This window comes from Mobula birostris, chromosome 11 (genome assembly GCF_030028105.1).
Source record: "Mobula birostris isolate sMobBir1 chromosome 11, sMobBir1.hap1, whole genome shotgun sequence".
Lineage (NCBI taxonomy): Eukaryota > Metazoa > Chordata > Chondrichthyes > Myliobatiformes > Myliobatidae > Mobula > Mobula birostris.
This window is the reverse complement of record NC_092380.1, coordinates 35,970,433-35,991,217: the sequence shown is the minus strand read 5'-3', so window position 1 is coordinate 35,991,217 and position 20,785 is coordinate 35,970,433. Positions and strand designations below refer to the sequence as shown.

The 20,785-nt window shown below is 44.7% G+C and overlaps 1 protein-coding gene across 1 annotated transcript in view; it reads right to left on the bottom strand.

Moving 5' to 3' along the window:
* The window catches only part of LOC140205023 (ras-related C3 botulinum toxin substrate 1-like), a 96,999-nt gene that overhangs the window by 26,793 nt on the left and 49,421 nt on the right, over positions 1-20,785 (bottom strand). Inside the window, exons 2-5 of the mRNA XM_072272098.1 lie at positions 14,238-14,309; positions 8,640-8,757; positions 4,893-4,955; positions 1,941-2,100 (exon numbers count right to left, since the gene is read on the bottom strand). Coding sequence (XP_072128199.1) covers positions 1,941-2,100; positions 4,893-4,955; positions 8,640-8,757; positions 14,238-14,309 — 413 coding nt within the window. The remainder of the gene's footprint in view (positions 1-1,940; positions 2,101-4,892; positions 4,956-8,639; positions 8,758-14,237; positions 14,310-20,785) is intronic.

The window sequence follows — 20,785 nt, the reverse complement described above, 5'->3', positions numbered from 1 at the left end:
GCAGTCGGGATCACGGATGAGAACTCCCGAGGCAAATAGAATGGTCTACGTCAGGTGTTCTAAGTCAGGGGAACAAGCAGCTCACCACAGCATATGTAGAGAAGAAATGATCAGGGAACCAAATAGCCAAGCAGAACTTGTTTTATCGTCCCCTCAGAACTAGTATTCACATATAGGATGTGGGCATCAATGGAAGGGTGAAGTCATTGGTGACTCTGGGTTTCATAAAACCAGTGCTCACTACAGGAGTTCAATTACACATTCAGCCATCAAATGACAGGATGCTTCCTATGGCAGGAGAGTCAAAAATCAGAGAACACAGCCTCAGAATAGAGGGGTGTTCTTTTAGAACAGAGATTAGCAGGAATTTCTTTTGCCAGAGAATGGTGAATTGGAATTCTTTGTCACAGGCAGCTGTGGAGGCGAAGTCTTTCTGTATATTTAAGGCAGAGGTTGATAGATTCTTGATTAGTCAGGGCATGAAGGGATATGGAGGGAAGGCAGGAGACTGGGCTGAGAAGAAATATGGCCTAATTCTGCTCCTATATCTTACGGTGTTTTAGAAAACATTCACCACCTCATTGATAGAGGTGCACAAGATGATAAAAGGCATAGATCGAGTGGACAGTCAACATGGACAGTCCAGGGTGAAGTTGGTTAATACAAAGGGGCATAACTTCACAGTGATTGGAGGTAAATAAAGCGAGATGTCAGCTGTAAGTTTTTTTTATACCCAGAACGGCGCACACTGACAGAGGTGGCAGTGGACATTGATATGTTAGAGACCTTTAAGAGACTTAGACAGGCACATGGATGAAAGAAAAATGGAGGCTGATGCAGGAAGGAAGATCTTGATTGATTTTGGAGTGGGTTTAAAGGTCAGTGTGACATTGTGATCCGATGGGCCTGTACTGCTCAAGGTTCACATCATCTTTATGACAGGCACTCAATGAGGAACTGGAGTGAAAAATGTTCATCTTGATTGAGCAATATACTAAAGTTTGGGACACAAGCAGACTTTACACAGAGTCAATGCAATCTTAAACAGTCAAGATTGGAAACACTCAGCAGGTCAGGCAGTGTTCACAATCGACCTGTATTGTAAATGAGTCTCTCCCTCCCCTCAGATGCTGCCTGACCTGCTGAGTGTTTCCAACATTTCCTGTTATCTCAGATATCCAGCATCTACAATATTTTTTATTTTGATCATGAGTATAGAGTCATAGAACAATACAGCATGATTACCGGCCTATTCAGCCCAACCAGTCCATGATGACCACACAATTTCCTGCATTTAACCAATACCCCTCCAAGCCCCAGGCTTCCATGTATTTTATTTGATTGCTTGTTAAATCGTACTATTGCACCTGTCTCAACCACTTCCTCAGTCTCTCCTCATGTCCCCTTTAAATCATTCCTCACTCATCCTAGTCCACCATATCAATGTTCCTCAATTTTATACATTTCTTTAGGTGTTGTCCATCACTTTCCTACACACCAAGAAATATAAACCTAGTCTGCTCAACCTCGCTCTATAATTCAGGCCTCCTAGTTTGGGCAACATCTTTGTAAATCTGCTCTGCAGACTTTCCAATTTAAATTAATCTTGGAGGAAATTAAAAGATCAGCATAGCTTCATAGGCTGAAGGGCCTGACTGTCTTGTTCAAAATCATTGCCCAGTGATTAGAATTAGGGTCATTATGAAGTAACTTTAGACAACAGTAAGTCCACACCAACCATCAACCACTTCAATTCACCCCACTTACTACCATTCACCAACACACTGGGAACAATTTACAGAGACCACTTACCCACCAACTCAAAGGCTTTATACATGTCAACCCCTGAACACACTGCGCCATCTTTACAAATACCCAAACACCCGCTCCCCTCAGTGTGGTGTGTGCAGCTGATGACTCAAAGAAGGGACAACTCATACCAATCTCCTTTGTCATGGCAAGCCCTTGTGGATAGGTGATGGGAGCCAACTTCTTCTCCTTCAACTTCTCGATGGTGTCCTTGTCGTCCCTCAGGTCTAGCTTGGTGCCCACGAGGATGATGGGAGTGCTGGGACAGTGATGCCTCACCTCAGGGTACCACTGCGAGAAGAACGTTAGATGTGTCAGCTTACTCACGATCCACCTCCTGGTCCCCCCACCGGCAGCTCACGGTCGTGTCCCGTAGGCATATTGGATCATCACTGCTCCAGTCGGAGAGGGTCCAGACTAGGTTCACAAGAATGATTCCAGGAATGAAAGGGTTAACTTATGCATTTTGATGCCTCTAGGCCTAGACTTGCTGGGGTTTAGAAGAATGAGAGAGGACCTCATTGAAACCTTTTGAATATTAGGTGGAGAGGATGTGAAGAGGGTCTTTCCTGTGTTGGGGGGAACCTAGGACCAAATGGCACAGCCTCAGAATAGAAGGATGATGCTTTGGAACAGAAATGAGGATTCATTTCATTACCACAGATGGCTGCAGAGGCCAAATCATTAGATATACTTAAAGAGGAGGCTGCTTTGTTCTTGATTAGTAGAGGTGTCAAAGGTAGTGAGGGAGAAAGCAGCAGAAAAGGGTTTTGAGGATAATAAGTCAGTCATGATAGAATGATGGAGCAGACTCAATGGGCCAAATGGCCTAATTCTGCCCCTATGTCTTATGGTCCTACCATACCTGGGGCAATGGCAAGGACATAACAGATACAGGAAGGGGGCCATTCACCCCCTAGCTCCTATAATCTGCCATTTAACAAGATCAGGGTTAGCCATTTACTTCAGGCCACTGTCCTGCATCAAGATCACATCCCCCAATTCCTTAAACATCCCAATATCTACTGAGCTGACTTTTGACTATAATCTATGACCGAGCCTCTTGGAGATTTCCAAAGAGTAATGATCTTTCAAGAATCATTAGATTCTGACATGTTTCTGAAGGACTAGAAAATTTCAAATGTCACTTCACTCTTCAAGAGGCAGAAGAATTAAAATTATAATCCAGTTCGGCAGTACAGAAGATGATCAAGTCAATTGTTATGGATGAGGTTTCCGAATACTTGTAGGAACCTGATAAAATAGGCCAAAGTTAGTATGGTTTCCTCAAGGGAAAATATTGCCTGACAAATCTGTTGGAATTCTTTAAGGAAATAACAAACAGGATAGACCAAGAGGAATCAGTGGATGTTGTGTACTTGGATTTTCAGAAGGCCTTTGACAAGGTGCCACACGAGGCTGCTTAGCAAAATAAAAGCCCATGGTCTTACAGGAAAGATACTAGCATGAATGGAGCATAAAGAGAATATTTTCTGATTGGCTGCCAGTGACTAGTGGTGTTCTGCTGGTGTTGGTGTTGGGACCGCTTCTTTTTGCATTATATATCAATGATTTGGATGATGGAACTGATAGCTTTGTGGATAAATTTGCAGATGATACAAAGGTAGGTGGAACAGGTAGTGTTGATGAAGTAGGGAGGCTACAGAAAGACAGACAGATTAGGAGAGTGGGCAAAGAAATGGCAAATGGAATAGTGTTGGGAAGTGTATGGTCATGTGCTTTGGTAGAAGGAATAAGAACGTAGTCTATTTTTAAAATGAGGTGCAGAGGACTTGGGAGTCCTTGTGTCAGTTTAACTTGCAGGTTGAGTCATTGGTGAGCAAGGCAAATGCAAGTTAGTATTCACTTTGGGAGGACTAGAATATAAAAGCAAGGATGTAATACTGAGGCTCTAAAAGGCACTGGTGATACCTCACTTGGGATATTGTGAACAGTTTTGGGTCCCTTATTTAAGAAAGGTTGTGCTGACAATGGAGAGGATTCAAAGGATGTTCATGAAAATGATTCCAGGAATGAAAGGCTTATCAATGAGGAACATTTGATGCTCTGAGCCTGTAGTCACTAGATTCTAGAGGAATGAGGGGGGATATCATTGAAACCTATCAAACATTGAAAAGCCTGGGTAGGGTGGATGTGGAGAGGATGTTTCCTATAGTGAGTGAGTCTCGAACCAAAGGGCACAACCTCAGAATAGAGGGATATCTATTTCAAACAGAGATGTGGAATTTCTTTAGCCAGAGAGTAGTGAATCCGTGGAATTCGTTGCTACTGGCAGGTGGGAAGGCCAAGTCATTGGGTAGATTTAAGGCAGAGGTTGATAGGTTTTTGATAAGTCAAGGATTGAAAGATTACAGGGAGAGGGCAGGAGAATGGGATTGAGGGAATTGGATCAGCCATGATCAAATAGCACAGCAAACCCGATGGGCTGATTGGCCTAATTCTGCTCATATGTCTTATGGACTTTTGTCATCCATTGGATAACTAACTTTCTTCTTATCTCTACCCAAAATGACTGACCCTTTATCCTGAGACTCCTGTTTCGAGACTCCTCAGCCAGGAAAACATTATTCCTGCATCTTCCTTGTCAAGACTTGTAAAACATTTTGTAGTTTCGGGATCAATGGTGTCAACCAGGCCTTTCAGCCTATCGCATCCATGCCGACCATTCTACACTAGTCCCATTTTCTTCACTCCACATCCCATTCTCAGAGATCACTCAGACACTCTCCACTCTCCCTTTCTGAGCACCCTGTCCCCATGAGACCACCACCATTGAATGCAGTGCATGCAGAGTTTAATTAGTATTAAAGTTTCCAAGTGCCCACACGTGCCTTGCATATAGAGCAGACCCAGTGTTGCCAGGAGCCACTGGCTCGATAAGTCAATGACAGCAAACTGAATGACCAAATTCTGAGTAGCTTGGGACTGTTTGGAGCGAGCAGTGGCACGTTGGCATCCAAGCTCCGGCTTTTAATACCAGGGTACTTGGCAGAATCAGCAATGTCTGGACATGACTCAGAGCACACTGGGTGTAGGCAGTGCTGACAAGAAATTACACTCACCTTAGCACGAACGTTTTCAAACGATGCGGGACTGACCAATGAAAAGCAGATCAAGAAAACGTCCTGGAAAAGAAGGACAATAAATGGTCACTTTGGTGGGTTAATGCAACCCAACACCTGCCTATAACCGTGACACCCTTGGAAGTGGACCTGGTAGGAACAGACTCCCTCTTCTTTTTGTCCCTTCTTAGCACTTGATAATTGTTTCCCCCTCTATCCCCTTTCACCTACTAAATAATTGCTCCTCACACACACAAGCATCAACAAGCGTCTCTGAGCCTTTTGTCTCTAAAGGAGAATCAAATAGGATAGGAAAATTGGTCCTGATGAAGGGTCTCAGCCTAAAATGTTGACGGTTTATTCCTCAGCATAGATACTGCCTGACCCACTGAGTTCTTCCAGCATTATGTGTGTGTTGCTCAAGGTATATAACGTCTTTGTCCATGGGAAACTGGGTTTCACTTCACCCCTGCATCTTTTCCTGGTTACTGGGGTCCAGCCCACTTGGCTCAACAGCACAGCAGGAAAAAGCAGCTTCCCACTGACCAATGAGAAGGTGATTAGATGCCAAATGAGACCATGGTGTGGAAGCCCAGCCCAACACACATGAGAATCATCTCTCAACAAAAGGGCAAAGCACACATGGTGGCCTTCAAGGTTGGACAGAGAGGAGTGCTCCATAAAACCAGAACAAGGAATCTCACAATCAACCTAGAGGCAAACAAGGGCTTTAACCTAAAAGTCTTCACTGACTGTCCAGTAACCATTTACATGAATCCCATTTTACTCTGCCCATATTCCCCTTAGTTACCCCCTCACCTGCCAGATTCTACCCCGTACCCGCACAAAAGGGGAAGTGTACAGCATCCAATTAACCCTAACAACCAGCACGTCTTTGGAATGTGGGAGGAAACAGGAGCAGCCATTGAAAGCCTACTAGGCCACAGAATACATGCAAGCTCCACCTAGACAGCACTGGAGATTAGGATTGACCCTGGATCACCGAAACAGTGAGGAAGTGGCTCAACTGGCCGTGCCACTTGTCCAGCATAACAAGTAGGGGCTTGCAGAGTAGCACAGCGGTGAGTGTACCATTATTACAGTGCCAGCAGCCCAGGTTCAATACCCACCACTGCCTTTAAGGAATTCATACATTCTCCCTGTGGCTGCGTGGGTTTCCTCTGGGTGCTTTGGTTTCCTCCCATATTTCAAAGATGTTCGTGTTAGTGGGTTAAATGGTTACATGGGTGTAATTGGGCAGCACAGGCTTATTTGTACAGAAGGGTCTGTTACCATGTTGTATCTCAAATTAAAATTAAAAATTGAAAAAGAAATGATTACTACATTCATGGGATGCTGACATCACTGACAATGCCAGCATTAATTGCCCATCCCTCACTACTCCTGAGTTGAGAAGGCAGTTACAGCCAAGGTCACTCTTGGATCCGAGTCACTTTGAGAAGACTGGGTAAAGAAAGCAGATCTTTCCTGAGGGCTGCTCGTGAGCCATCAATTTTACATGAGTTACATGCCCAGGTTTCAGCAGATTTGGAACCTGAGTCACCCTAGACCACTGGGTTCCTCACGATGTTATCACTGTGTTAAATGCATACCCAGGCTGAGTTACACAAATGCAATCCCATCCTGACTGGTTACATCACAGTCTGGTATGGAAACACCAATGCCCAGGAATGGAAATGTCTACAGAAAGCAGTGGATACAGCCCAGTCCGTCACAGGCAAAGCCCTTACCGCTAACAAGCATACTTACAAGGAGCACTGCACAGAAAAACAGCATCGATCATCAAGGACCCCACCAACCCATTCTTCTCACTACTAACATGGGGTATGAGGTACAGGAGCCTTAGGTCCCACACCACCAGGTTCAGGAACAGTTATCAATTATAACCACTGGGCTCCTGAACCAGCATTGATAACTTCTCCTACCTCAACTCAGAACTTTCTTAGGTTTAGGAGGTTTGGATTGTCAGCAATCACTCTGAAACAAACTAGCCTGATTGGTGGCATCATGGTCTAATACAACAATTCAAATTCACAGAACTCAAGAAGCTGCAGTGAACTCAGCTTAATACATCAGAGCACATCCTCCCCACCATCGATAATATCTACAGGAGGTGTTACCTCAGGAAGGCAACTTTAAATGCCTCAGCGTTATTATTTCAGGCGACCTGTCCTGAGCCCAGCACAAGGCTTTGTGGCTTTGGGACAAGCCGATTCTATGCCGGTACCACTGACTGAAGCATTGCAGGAGAAAATGGAATATCAGGAATAGCGGGACATCTAAACCTCTTTCAATCTTCTATAGATGTGTGGTTGAGAGAATATTGACTGGCTGCATCACAACCTGGTGGGGAAACGCCAATGCCCTTGACCAGAAAATCCTACAAAAAGTAGTGGATACTTTTTGTTCTCACTCCAGGTGAGACCACCACCAGGCTCAGGAACAGTTGTAACCCCTCAACCATCAGGCTCTTGAACCAAAGGGGATAACTTCACTCAACTTCACTTGCCCCATCACTGAATGTTTTCACAACCTTTGGACTCACTTTCAAGGACTCCTCATCTCATGTTCTCTATACTTATTGCTTATTTACTTATTATTCTTTCTTTCTTTTTGTATTTGCACAGTTTGTTGTCTCTTGCACACTGGTCGAATGCTAAAGTTGGTCCAGTCTTTCATTGATTCTGTTCTGGTTATTTTTTTGTGGAATTACTGAGTATGTCTGCAAGGAGATGAATCTGGGGGTTGTATATGGTGATACATATGGACTTTGATAATCAATTTACTTTGAACTTTGAATATCCATCCTCAAAGTTCTCCACCATCCAGGCCACACCATCTTCTCACAGCTACCATCAGGCAAGAGGTACGGAAGCCTGGAAGTCCCACACCATCAGGTACAGGAACAGTGACTTCCCTTCAACCATTCAGTTCTTGAACCAACCAACAAAATCCTTATCACTACCTCAGTACAGCAGCACTGTGACCTGTCCTGGGCCCAGCACAAAGGAAGACATGCCGGCGAATTTACTTTCTTAGAGGTTAAGGAGGTTCAGCTTGTTAATGAAACACTTATACAAACAGATGTACTGTTGAAGTGTCCTGACTGGTTGCACCATGCTCTGGTGTGACAATCCAAGTGTGCAGGAACGCAAGAAGTTGCAGAGAGTGGAGACTTTAAATCCAGTACATCCCTCCCTGCCATCAGCAGTATCTACAGAAGGCACTGCCTCCAGAAGGCAGCATCCATTATCCGAGACCCTCACCATCCAGGCCATGCCGTCTTCTCACAGCTCCCAGCAGGCAGCAAGTTCAGAAGCCCGAAGTCCTACACCACCAGGTTCAGGAACAGCTACTTCCCTTTGTTCTCAAACCAACTGGCACAACTCTAATCACGACTTCAACACGCAGCACTGAAACCACTTTGTCCTTACTGTGGAATTTGTTTTTGTTCCAATAGTTCTTTTCCCTCAGATAGTTTAGGTTATGTATTTCTTGTGAATATTGAGCCTGTAAGTTTTTCATTGCATTCTGCGTAGGACAATGACAGAAGGCCGCGCAGTAACCGAAAAGTTTCCACACAGATAGACTTGGTTGGCATGTAGCTGGTATTTTCTTTTATATAATGTGCCACAGTTTTCAGGCCGTGTAAACATTTCCTGCTCAGAGCAATAGTTGTAAAAAGTTAGAGGGAAGGTTGCTTCAGAGTGACAAAGGGGTACGTACTGTCTGTGGGTAGGAGAGCGGACGAAGTCTGTCATAATCCTCTTGTCCGGCTGTATCCCAGAGTCCCAGGTTCACTGGCTTCCCGTCCACCATTACATTGGCAGAATAGTTATCGAACCTGATTGGGGGCAGAAGAGTATCAATGGCACAAGTGCAAATAACGATTTACTTCATCAGTCACACGTACACCGAAACATACAGTGAAACATGCTACTTGAGTCAAATCAACCCAGCGAGGGTCGGTGGTGCAGCCTGCAAGTAGCTCAACACAACTCATTAACCCTGACGTATACGTCTTTGGAATGTAGAAGGAAACCAGAGCACCCAGAGGAAACCCACCTGGTCAAGGAAGAATGTACAAACTCCTTACAAAAGTGGCAGATTTTGAAGTCAGGTCACTCATACTGTAAAAGCGTTTTGCTAACTGCTACACATCTGTGTCACTCTCAAAAATCTCCCTGGAAATGTATTATTCCTGCCACTTGTGCAGTGGATCACTGCATTACTTTACCAACTTTGGCATTACTTCATACACACAAGGAATCCTGCAGATGCTGGAAATCCGGAGCAACACACACAAAATGCTGGAGGAGCTCAGCAGGTCAGGCAGCATCCATGGTAATGAATACACAGTCGATGTTTCAGCTCGAGACCCTTCATCAGGACTGGAAAGGAAGGGGGAAGAAGCCAGAAGTAAGAAGGAGAGAGGAGGAGAAGGAGGACATGCTCGAAGGTGATAGGTGGAAAAGATAAAGGGCTGGAGAAGAAGATATCTGATAGGGGAGGAGAGTAGTCCATATGAGAAAGAGGAGGAAGGGCACCAGGTGGAGGTGATAGGCAGGTGAGGTGAAGAGGTGGGGCAGGGCAGAGTGAGGATTTGAAGAGGGGAGGGGGAAAATTACTGAAAATTGCTTTTACACATATTTTTCCATTATTTATTTGCATTGGTTCTTTTAGGCAACCTCAAGGGGCCTTCCCAAGAGCAGTGAACCCTTCATTATACCCCCACAACTGAACCTCCCCCCCCCCCCCCAACTTGCAGCTGACACTACAGCTCTATATACCAGCCGGAAATAACAAAAACCGGTGTGTCAGAGCCAAGAATTTCCCCCTTCTGCTGTCTGAGTCAAAACAAAACTAACAATCAGCAGCTAAAAGCCACCACTAGAGTTGCGCTGAGTGTGAAGAGAAACTCTCTAACCAAGCCTTCAAATGGTTATAGCTCCCAAAAGCTAAAAGGAAAAAATAAGACACGTACAGCAGCTAGGGTTTGTAAATCTGGCAGGAGCAAAGGATATTGAGAATGGTGAGGGTGCAGCGTCAGGGGAGGGGTATCAGACAGGTGGCAGAGAAGGAGAGCTGGGGTAGGTGCAGACACACCCAGCCCCAAGACACCAAGCAAGGTCATTTGATTCCAAACAATTAGTTTATTGATCATTACAGAATGTCTCTCTGGTGCTTCCCGCTCCCTCCCCTCTCTTCCTCTTTTCCCAACCACGACTCCCCTCATCTGTCCTCTTCCCATTCTCAGTCCACAATACATTCACGTCATAAGACTTGTTTTTTTTCCAGCAGCGGTACAGTACAATACATAAAATTACTATAGTACCGTGTAAAAGTCTTAGGCACTCTAGCTATATATATGTGCCTAAGACTTTTGCACAATGCTGTACAAGAAATCCAAGATAAGAACAGAAAATGCTGAGAGCAAACAGAAATGAGGTCAGGCAGCTTTTGTGGGGAGAGAAACTGTTAACATTTCTCTTTCCTTATTATGTCTCTTTCAATCGGTATTTCAGTTTCAATTCCTCCATTTGATTTACACTCGTTCCCTGCTAGTGCCTTTGCTTCCACAACCTTCCAGGACCATTCTGGCATTTAAGATGAGCAGGGGCAAGTTCAAAAGAGATGTTTAGTTATTTGATTATTATTTATTTTACTTAGAGATACAGCACGGAACCAGGCCCTTTCTCAAAGCGTGACCAATTAACCTACTAACCGCACACCTTTCGAATGTGGACGGAAACCAAAGTCACCCACCCAGTCACAAGGAGAACGTACAAATTCCTCATCGACAGTGGCAGAAATTAACCCTGGTCACTGGTACAACGGTGTTATACTAACTGTGACGCAACCATGCGCGACCAGATATGTGGGGCAAGCGGCTTTCTTTTACGGAGAGTGGCGGGTGCCAGAGTGTGCTTCCAGGGGTGGGGGTGAAGCCATATATGACAGGGGTATCTAAGAAGCTCTTGCGTAGGCATATCTGACTATGCAATGAATGGAGATATACAGACCATGTGCAGGCAGGAGATATGAGCGTAATTAGAACATTAGCTTAAAAAGAGGCACAAGATGTTCTGCAGATGCTGGAAATCTTGAGTAATGCCTGCAAAATGCTAGAGGAACTCAGCAAGTCAGGGAACATCTATAGAGGGAAATAAACAGTCGATGTTTTAGGCTGAAACTTAGGGACTTAGCTCCTCCAGCATCTTGTGTGTGTCGCTCAAGATTTCCAGCTTTTGTGGCTATGAAACAGCACAGCACAGAACTGATTCAACTAATTTCTTCTGCCTACACAACTGTACATACCCCTCCGTACTCCTCAAAGTCATGTACCTATCGCAGAACCTCTAATAGCACTATCGCATTTACCTCTACCAACACCCACTACAGTGTAAAAAGAAAACTTGTCCTGCATATCTCCCACACATCTCCTTTTAAGTTACCTCTCTCATCATAAATGGATGTCCTGTAGTATTTGATAATAAGACCCGGGGGGGGGGGGGGGGGGGGGGGGGAATAAAAAAAAAAAAACAGGATTCTGACTGAAGAAAGGCCTCAGCCTGATTTCCATAGATACTGCCTGACCTGCTGAGTTCCTCCAGCATTTTGTGTGTGTTGCTCTGGATTTCCAGCATCTGCAAAATCTCTGGTGATTCTGACTGTCTATCCTGTCTTTACATTGAACTACAGTACAGCACAGTATAGGCTCTTTGGATCATGATGTATAGGGTTGCCAACTTTCTCACTCCCAAATAAGGAACAAAAGTAGCAGTCAAATATGGGACACTTGTGCTTACCCCGAGAAAGACTACCATGACCATGAAGCCTTGTGCGGTAGCTGTGTGCACATACGTGTACGTGTCGATTTTTTTCTACAAATCAGTTTTGTTTAATCTTCCCAATTCTGCTAAGTGAAACTACACTGTACATACATTATTTCTACTTTATATAGGCTGTGTATTTATCATATCATTCCTGATTTTACTATATGTTAGTGTTATTTAGGTTTTATGTGTTATTTGGTATGATTTGGTAGATTATTTTTTGGGTCTGAGAATGCTCAAAAATTTTTCCCATATGCAGGGTGACTTGGATAGGTTGGGTGAGTGGGCAAATTCATGGCAGATGCAATTTAATGTGGATAAATGTGAAGTTATCCACTTTGGTGGCAAAAATAGGAAAACAGATTATTATCTGAATGGTGGCTGATTAGGAAAAGGGGAGGTGCAACGTGACCTGGGTGTCATTATACACCAGTCATTGAAAGTGGGCATGCAGGTACAGCAGGCGGTGAAAAAGGCGAATGGTATGCTGGCATTTATAGCGAGAGGATTTGAGTACAGGAGCAGGGAGGTACTACTGCAGTTGTACAAGGCCTTGGTGAGACCACACCTGGAGTATTGTGTGCAGTTTTGGTCCCCTAATCTGAGGAAAGACATCCTTGCCATAGAGGGAGTACAGAGAAGGTTCACCAGATTGATTCCTGGGATGGCAGGACTTTCATATGAAGAAAGAATGGATGAACTGGGCTTGTACTCGTTGGAATTTAGAAGATTGAGGGGGGATCTGATTGAAACGTATAAGATCCTAAAGGGATTGGACAGGCTAGATGCAGGAAGATTGTTCCCGATGTTGGGGAAGTCCAGAACGAGGGGTCACAGTTTGAGGATAGAGGGGAAGCCTTTTAGGACAGAGATTAGGAAAAACTTCTTCACACAGAGAGTGGTGAATCTGTGGAATTCTCTGCCACAGGAAACAGTTGAGGCCAGTTCATTGGCTATATTTAAGAGGGAGTTAGATATGGCCCTTGTGGCTACGGGGGTCAGTGGGTATGGAGGGAAGGCTGGGGCGGTGTTCTGAGTTGGATGATCAGCCATGATCATAATAAATGGTGGTGCAGGCTCGAAGGGCCAAATGGCCTACTCCTGCACCTATTTTCTATGTTTCTATGTAATTGCTTCTTCGCTTTACGCCATTTCGGCTTACGAACAGTTTCATAGGAACACTCTACCTTAGCAGGGAAAATACGGGACAAGAGCAGTCCCGTATGGGACAAACTAATTTAGCCCAATATACGGGATGTCCCAGCAAATACAGGACAGTTAGCAACCCTAATGATGTGTGCCAAAATCACTCTAACCCCTTCCTCCCACACAGTCCTCCATTTTACCATCAACCATGTGACCATCTATAAGTCATTTAAACGTCCCCAATGTATCTGCCTCGAAAGCCAACCCCGGCAGTACATTCCAGACACCTATTTCTCCCTGTGTAAAATATCTAAAAAAACCTACGTCTCAATCTTAGCATTTCTATCATGTGTCCCCTCTGCCTCTGGCACTCTAGAGGAAGCAACTCCAGTTTGTACGTTTACTTATCATATATGCCCTCAGATTCAGGCAGCATCCTGGTAAGTCTCTTTTGTACCCTTCCCATAGCCTCTATATCCTTCCCATAAGGGGCAAATCAGAACTGAATGCGATACTCCGGACGTAGTCAAATGAATGACTCTAGGTACAGTCACAAGATGCACTGCATAGAAGCTTGTTGGAAATACAGAGGAGAACGGAGCCAAATCTGCCACACTTCACACGGTGACAACTGGAAAGTCACAACTGTGTACTTCAGTGTGGCATTCACACCTACAAAGTCCTAGTCCTACAAGTACGAATTCCTCGTGTTTGCGTCTTTAAGCAGGGAGTGGGAGCTCAAAGTACAGGGCAACAGGCTTAACATCAGAGGTGAGTGACTTAAAAAGAACATCAGGGGCATCTTTTTCCACACAGAGTTCTGCGTATTTGGAACACAAGAGATTCTGCAGATGCTGGAACTCCAGACTAACACACACAATTTGCGTATTTGGAATGTGTTGCCAGAAATTGAGTTGAGCATGTTAGCAACACTCAAATGCCTGATGTTCAGGGACTGGAGAGGTTTAGAAGGCAATGGACCAGACATGGCAAATGGGACTAGCTCACTGGGCAACATAGTCAGCATGGACGAGAGGGGCCTTTGGCCCTGCTTCCACACTGTATGATTCTGTGGTTCAAGATGAAGGTGGATCCCAGGTAGATGATTCTGCACCTGATCTGGAGAAATATATTCTATAGATGTCCCAGGGGTGAAGGAAAATTTGGCAAAGGCAGCCAATTTGTTGGTGGTGAGACATAAAATGGAGGTGACATATCATGGGCCCTTAACAAACAGTCCTTGTAGGTAATGAACAGCTACATAAACCAAATGATTACTATTCTGTGCTGCAGCATAGAGAGAGACACACATAGACACAGACACACACAAACGGATACTTACACAGTCGGGATATACTCTCCAGGAAAGGCGTTTGTAGTGTAGCTGATCAAGAGGCAGGTTTTACCCACAGCCCTGTGAATGAAAAGAGAAACAGCCATCAAAAATGTGACCATCACAGTCAGCACTCTTTTGCTCTGGTGGCCTTATCACCCACATTACAGCAGTGCCTGCCCTTCGGAAAGTGCACGGTGGTGGTGTGGTCAGTGCAATGCTTTACAGCACCAGCAACCCAGGTTCAATTCCCACCGCTGCCTGTAAGGAGGTTGTATGTTCTCCCTGTGACCATTCGGGGCTCCTCCCACATTGCAAAGATGCTTAGGGTTACTGAGTTGTGAACATGCTATGTTGGTGCCGGGAGCATGGCGACACACAGCAAGCGTCTCTAGCACATGAACTGTGTTGGCCGTTGACGCAAATGACGCAATTCACTGTATGCGACAAGTAAAGGTCATCTTTAAAAAAATATTCAGAACAGAACAGTCTGAGAACTCAGTAGGTCAGGCAGCATCTATGGAAATGAATAAACAGTCAAATGTTTCGAGCCAAGATCCGTTTTCAGGACTGAGAGTAAGGGTAGGATTAGTAAATCCAGATGGAGGAATCCAGGAATAGGAGAAGGTCATAAAGCTTCACAACTTTCCCACTATTCAGTAAGATCTTGCCATAGTTGTGGAAGCCTTGTTTACTATGCACAGGCAAAATGAAATGCAGAACAGGGTTCTGAAATTTACTTTGTGAATACATGCAAACTGTACTTGAAACTCACTCCTGAACAGCCCAGATCTTAATAAGGTCAGACATTACTACTGCTCTCAATTCCTGATGAAGAGCCTCAGCCCAAACAGTCGGCTGTTTCACATATCCATAGGTGTTGTCTGTTTGCTGTGTTCTTCCAGCATTTTGTGTGTGTTGCTCTGGATTCCAGGCCTATTCCTGCCAGCCCCTCCTTCATCCCAGGGAAAGAATTTCTCTGCACATTCTAGCAATTGGTCTCTTCAATTTAAAATACCAAAGAAAACTTAAATAATAACTTTGCAAAAAGTTTCATTCTTGCACTTTTCTGACAAGAAACCGAATTTTAGCCCAAGGTTTTATTGATAGTATACAAGTATTTCTGCAACTTCCTTTAACATAACACAGCACAGTAAACAAAATGGAGTGTTTATCGCAAATCACAGGGAAGTGTTCGGACCAGTCAGTAATGCTTTATACCAGAGGGAAACTCACTACAGGAACTTCAGTTTCCAAAAAAACATGGGACTCAGTGAACCAGGTTAATGACTTCTTATGTCAGACTCCAGCAAGACAACAGATCTCTAATTCCCGGTATTCACATCCTTCTAAACTAGGAAGTGCTGTCTGATCCATGACAGGATCTATAGCCACTGGTCCTCCCACACCCAATCCAGTCGGAGTGGTGCCCAGGGTTGGGGGAGGAAGAGGGAGAGAATCAGAACCCAAGATTAGTGCATCGCAGTGTTGGGGAGGTGAGGTGTGTGCAGGAGAATGGACCATGGTTCTAAGGTTGGGGTAGGGGTGTGGAGATATTATTGTCCACTATTGTGGGCCATGGTGAAGGGTGGGAGTATCACGATAATTAAAGATAAGAGGCAAATAAGGACAGACTTGGTCACACTGTGTGGGGAGCGCAAATTCTCTCATCTTCTGCAATCTCTGGCCTCTTCTCCATCGCACACTCACTTCAGCTCATCTTGGACATAGAACCCGAAACCCTTCCCTCCTCTCAAACCCCAAAGAGCTTCCTCTTCTGATTCAGTGAAAGGAGCTATACAAATACAGGTGGTTGCTAGCATTGGATCTCTGACCCAAAGATCTTCCCTCTTACAGGTACTCCAGTCCTCACTGAGGGGTCAGCATTGGAAAGGGTGAACAGCCTCAAGCTCCTGGGTGCCAAAGTATCTGAAACTCCATCCTGGACCCAACATATTGATGCAATTACAAAGAAGGCACATCAGCGGCTATATTTTATTAGGAGTTTGAGGAGACTTGGTATGCCATCAAAGAATCTGAGCTAATTTCTGCAATGTACCGTGGAGAGAATTCTAACAGGTTGCATCACTACCTCCATGGAGGGACCACTGCACAGGATTAAAAACCCTGACTGTAGACTCAGCCAGCTCCATCATGGGCACCAGCCTCCCCACCATCGAGGACATCTTCAAAAGAAGTTGCCTCAAGAAGCAGCGTCCAACATGAAAGACCCTCGCCATCCTGTCCACGCGCTCTCATCAGGGAAGAGGTACAGGAGTCTGAAGATACACTCATTTTAGGAACCGCCTTGTCCTCTCTGCCAGAGTTCCGAATGGTCCTTGAGCCCATGAGCACCACCTCACTACTTCTCTCTTTTTGTACTATTTAATGTTTATGTGTTCTTAGTGTAATTTATAATAATTTTACCTATTGCACTGTGATGCTGCTACAGAGCAAATTTCATGACATAAGCCAGTGATAAGACCTAATCCTGGTTCAGATGGAAACTGCACAAGATAGTTTGTTTGTGAAATAAATACCTTGATGAGCACCTTGTTGGCAGAAAGTTTTGGTTCCTGAAGGCAATAAATTTTCAGCCAGCAGGTAACTTGAAAGCTGAACAGTTTATGATGAGGGCCATGAGGCTGATAGAGGCCATTTGGCCCATTACACTGTGCCTGTGTACTACTGAGCAGTAATATTATAGAAGTGTATGAAATCATGGGGGGGGGGGCACACATAGGACATCCTTTTTCCAGAGCTGTGGTTTCCTGAACTGGAGGGCATAGGTTTAAAGCGAGAGGAGAAAATTTTATGAAGAAAGTTTCAGTGAGCTTGGACTTCTCTCTTTGAAGCAAAAGAGGATAAGGTGTGACTTGATAGAGGTAACAAGACGACAAGATCGTGTGGATAGCCAGAGATTTTTTCTGAAAGTGGAAATGGCTAACACAAGAGGGCATCATTTTAAAGCTGAGTGGGAGAAGTATAGGGGTGGGGAGGGGGATGACAGAAGTAAGTTTTCTTTTTCACAAACAGTGGTGGGTGCGTGGAATGCCCTGCCAGAGGTGGTAGCAGAGGCATAGAGTCTTTAGGGGCATTGAAGAAACTCTTTGATAGGCACATGGATGTAGGAGGGAAGGGTTAAATTGTTCCTAGAGCAGGTGAAAAGGTCAGCACAACATCATGGGCCAAGGTGCCTGTACTGTGCTGTACTGTACTGTACTGTACTGTGTACTGCTGTACTGCCTAGTGCAGTTTTCCCCATTCATCCTGGGCAGAGGTAACCACCCCCTCATCATAAACTTCCCAACAGCAGAACCCGGCAAGGCCAAACAAGGATGAGGAAGCACAGAGGGGAAGTTTATGACACAATAGAACCTATCACATTGACTGACTGGAATATTGCATCTACTTTTGCAAGCTTTACTGTAGAAAGCTCTCATTCAGGTTTCTTTTTTTTTTAAATCTCTTCCCTGATCATTACAAGACAAATACAGCCAACTTGTACTCCTTCCCCTCCCCCTCCCCACCTTCTTATTCTGGCTCCTGTCCCCTTCCTTTCCAGTTCTGATGAAGGGTCTCGGCCCAAAACACCAACAGTTTATTCTCCTCCATAGATGCTGCCTGACCTGCTGAATCCTCCAACATTTTTGCTTATGACTTAATATATCTAGCATCTGCATAATCTTTTGTGTTTGTAATGGAGTGTGACTGTAGGGTCAGGTGACCTGTCCCACCAAATATTTTTGTAGATTAACCAAACAGCAAGCACAGCCAACGAGGCCACAGGTGTACCCCTACATTGGTGAGACCCGACCCCGATTGGGAGCCCCACTTTGCTGAGGAACAGTATTCTGTCTGCTGCAAGAGGTAGGATCTCCTATTTCAGTCTGACTTCCATACCCATTCTGACATGGCCTCCTCTACTGCCATGACTGAGGCCAAACTCAGGCTGGAGGAGCAACACCTCATATTCTGTCTTGGTAGCCTCCAACTTGATTTCTCCAACTTTTGGTAATTTCTACATTCACACCCCCCCCCCCACTTACTCCTTTCCCTTCTCCACCTCTTATTCTGGGTTCTGCCCCTCTCTTTTCCAATCCTGATGAAGTGCCTCAGCCAGAAACATCAATTGTTTATTCCTCTCCAGAAAAGTTGGTGTGTGTTGCACCTGCAGATCTTTCTCACCAGTGACCAGAGCTACTGTTATTTCCCAACAGTCCTCCCATTATAATGAGAAGGAATATGTTGTGCATTTCTTACCTCAGTAGTATTTGAGCAATATTGTAAATATGTTGCTGATAAAGCATTCTTTGTTTGTTTACCACTAATACCATTGCCAAAAGGGGTCTATAAAATAACAGGTTTTCTTTTGAGAAAAAAAATTCTGCAGACATTGTGTAAATGGCTTCCCTCTATTTAAACAAAGCACAGTATTCGTTCTGTTCTTCCTCTTTAGTATTTGTTGCTTCATGAAACGCTCAGTTTTGATGATTTTTTTTTGAACCAAGGCATGGTTTTAGGGCCTATGTTGACTGGAGTTTAGAAGAACGAGAGATGATCTTGTTTGAAAGCTAAATGATTCTGAAAGGTATTGACAAGATGGCTGCAGTGGACAAAGGGGCGAGGTTTCAATACCATTGAGCAGCATACACACAGTGCTGGAGGAATTCAGCAAGTCAGTCAGCATCTATGGAGGGGAATAAACATTCAGCATTTTGGCTGAGACCCGTCATCAGGACTGGAAATGAATGGGGAGGTGGGGAGGGGGAGAAGCCAAGCTGGCAGGTATGAAGCCACTTGAGGGGGGATGTGGATAGTAGGGGGTGCTGATGCGAGAAGCTGGCAGGTGATAGATGGAACCAGTAAAAGGCTAAAGAAGAAATCTGATAGGAGAGGAGTGCATACTCCTTCCCCTCCCAACTTACTGAGTTCCACCAACATTTTGTGTGCTGCTCAAGATTTTCAGTTTCTGCAAAATCTCCTTATATTTATGATTCTATCCCATGCCTCCTTTGACATGAGCAGCGAGGTTCCACGATTGCTTGCAGTTCAGGCTTCAGGCTAAAATGGCCACAATAGGCCACATTGATACCACTGTGCAACCGTCACCAGATTACCAGTAGGAAACATATTGAGACATCACTACTGAACAGCTAATTCTGCAAGACAAGATACTGAAACTATTTATTTAATCAGTCATTACACTATTAAATGTTTCAGAGTGCCTCCAACATTCCTACAAAGCAGACACACCAGTCAGGATCACATGGATATGGAGAGAACAGCATGCTTAAAAAGGTTCCAATCAAGATGGCACTGAGTTGCGGTTTCTGACGATGTCGTATCTCAGACCTTTTAGGTTCATAGGGATGGTTTGGGGTACAAAGGGTGGAGTTAGGGGTGAGGTTAGGGTTTAGGGACAGGGATGGGGAAGTTTGAGGACAAAGACAGAGTCTAAGGCTCACTCTGAGCTTGGAAGTTAGTGATGTGGTAGGACGTTGGGTTAGGAGAAGTTTAAGGCTTCTTGGCCCCCACAAGTCAGTGAGTTGTCAGCGTGTTATCGGAACTGTGTTCCATGCAGGCAGGAGGCACGAGGGATGGTGATCCCCTGGGTATGCAAGTCAACAAGTCCAGAGCTTGCGGCCTGGTATTTGGGATCCTGTCAACAGCAAGTCCATAGTTCAAGGCCTGGTATTTGGGTGTTCAGAGTTCTCATTCATTGTCATCGGTTGATACCAAAGATCGAAGCCTGAAGGTCAAATGCAATGCCAGAATTCGAGGCCCGATGGCCAGAAACCCAAGTTTTCAACCCTCTGAGTCCACTGGGAAGTCAAAGGCCCAAGGTCTGCGAATGCACAAGTCCAAAGGAGGCCGAAGATGGTCTGATGTAGGATTAGAGGAATGTGTGAGTGGGAGGGATAGCTTGTTTCACGGTTGTCGCTGTATGTTCTGTTCTGTTGCGTTCTATGTTGCTCTACTGACTCTTGGGTTGTGCTGTTTGTTAATGTGCATTTCACTGCATGTGCAATAAATCTGAATCTAAATATGAAGCTGCATCACATGAACCTGCACACCATGATGTCACCATTCAGGAATGCCCATCCTTGTGTCTTTCAACTGGTAAAGAATCAGATGCTTTTCACGTTTATTTTCTCGAGAGATGGATACACAGTTTATAGAAATCTATGCAGGCAAAGCATCATCAGCTTCAAACCCTGTACAGATTATAGAGGAGGACGTCTTTGCTGCCCTGAGGCAAACAGGGTGAATAAGTCCCCAGGGCCTATGGGAGGCAAGTGCAGAAATTGCCGGGGCCCTAACAGAGATATTTAAATCATCCTTAGCAACAGGTGAGGTACCAGAGGATTGGAGGATAGCCAATGTTGTTCCACTGTTTAAAAAATAGCTCTAAACCTAAAGCAGGAAATTATAGGCTGGTGAGCCTGACATCATTTGTGGGAAAGCTATTGGAAGGTATTCTAAGGGACCAGATATACAAGTATTTGGTTAGACATGGACTGATTAAGGATAGTCAGCATGGCTTCGTGTGTGGT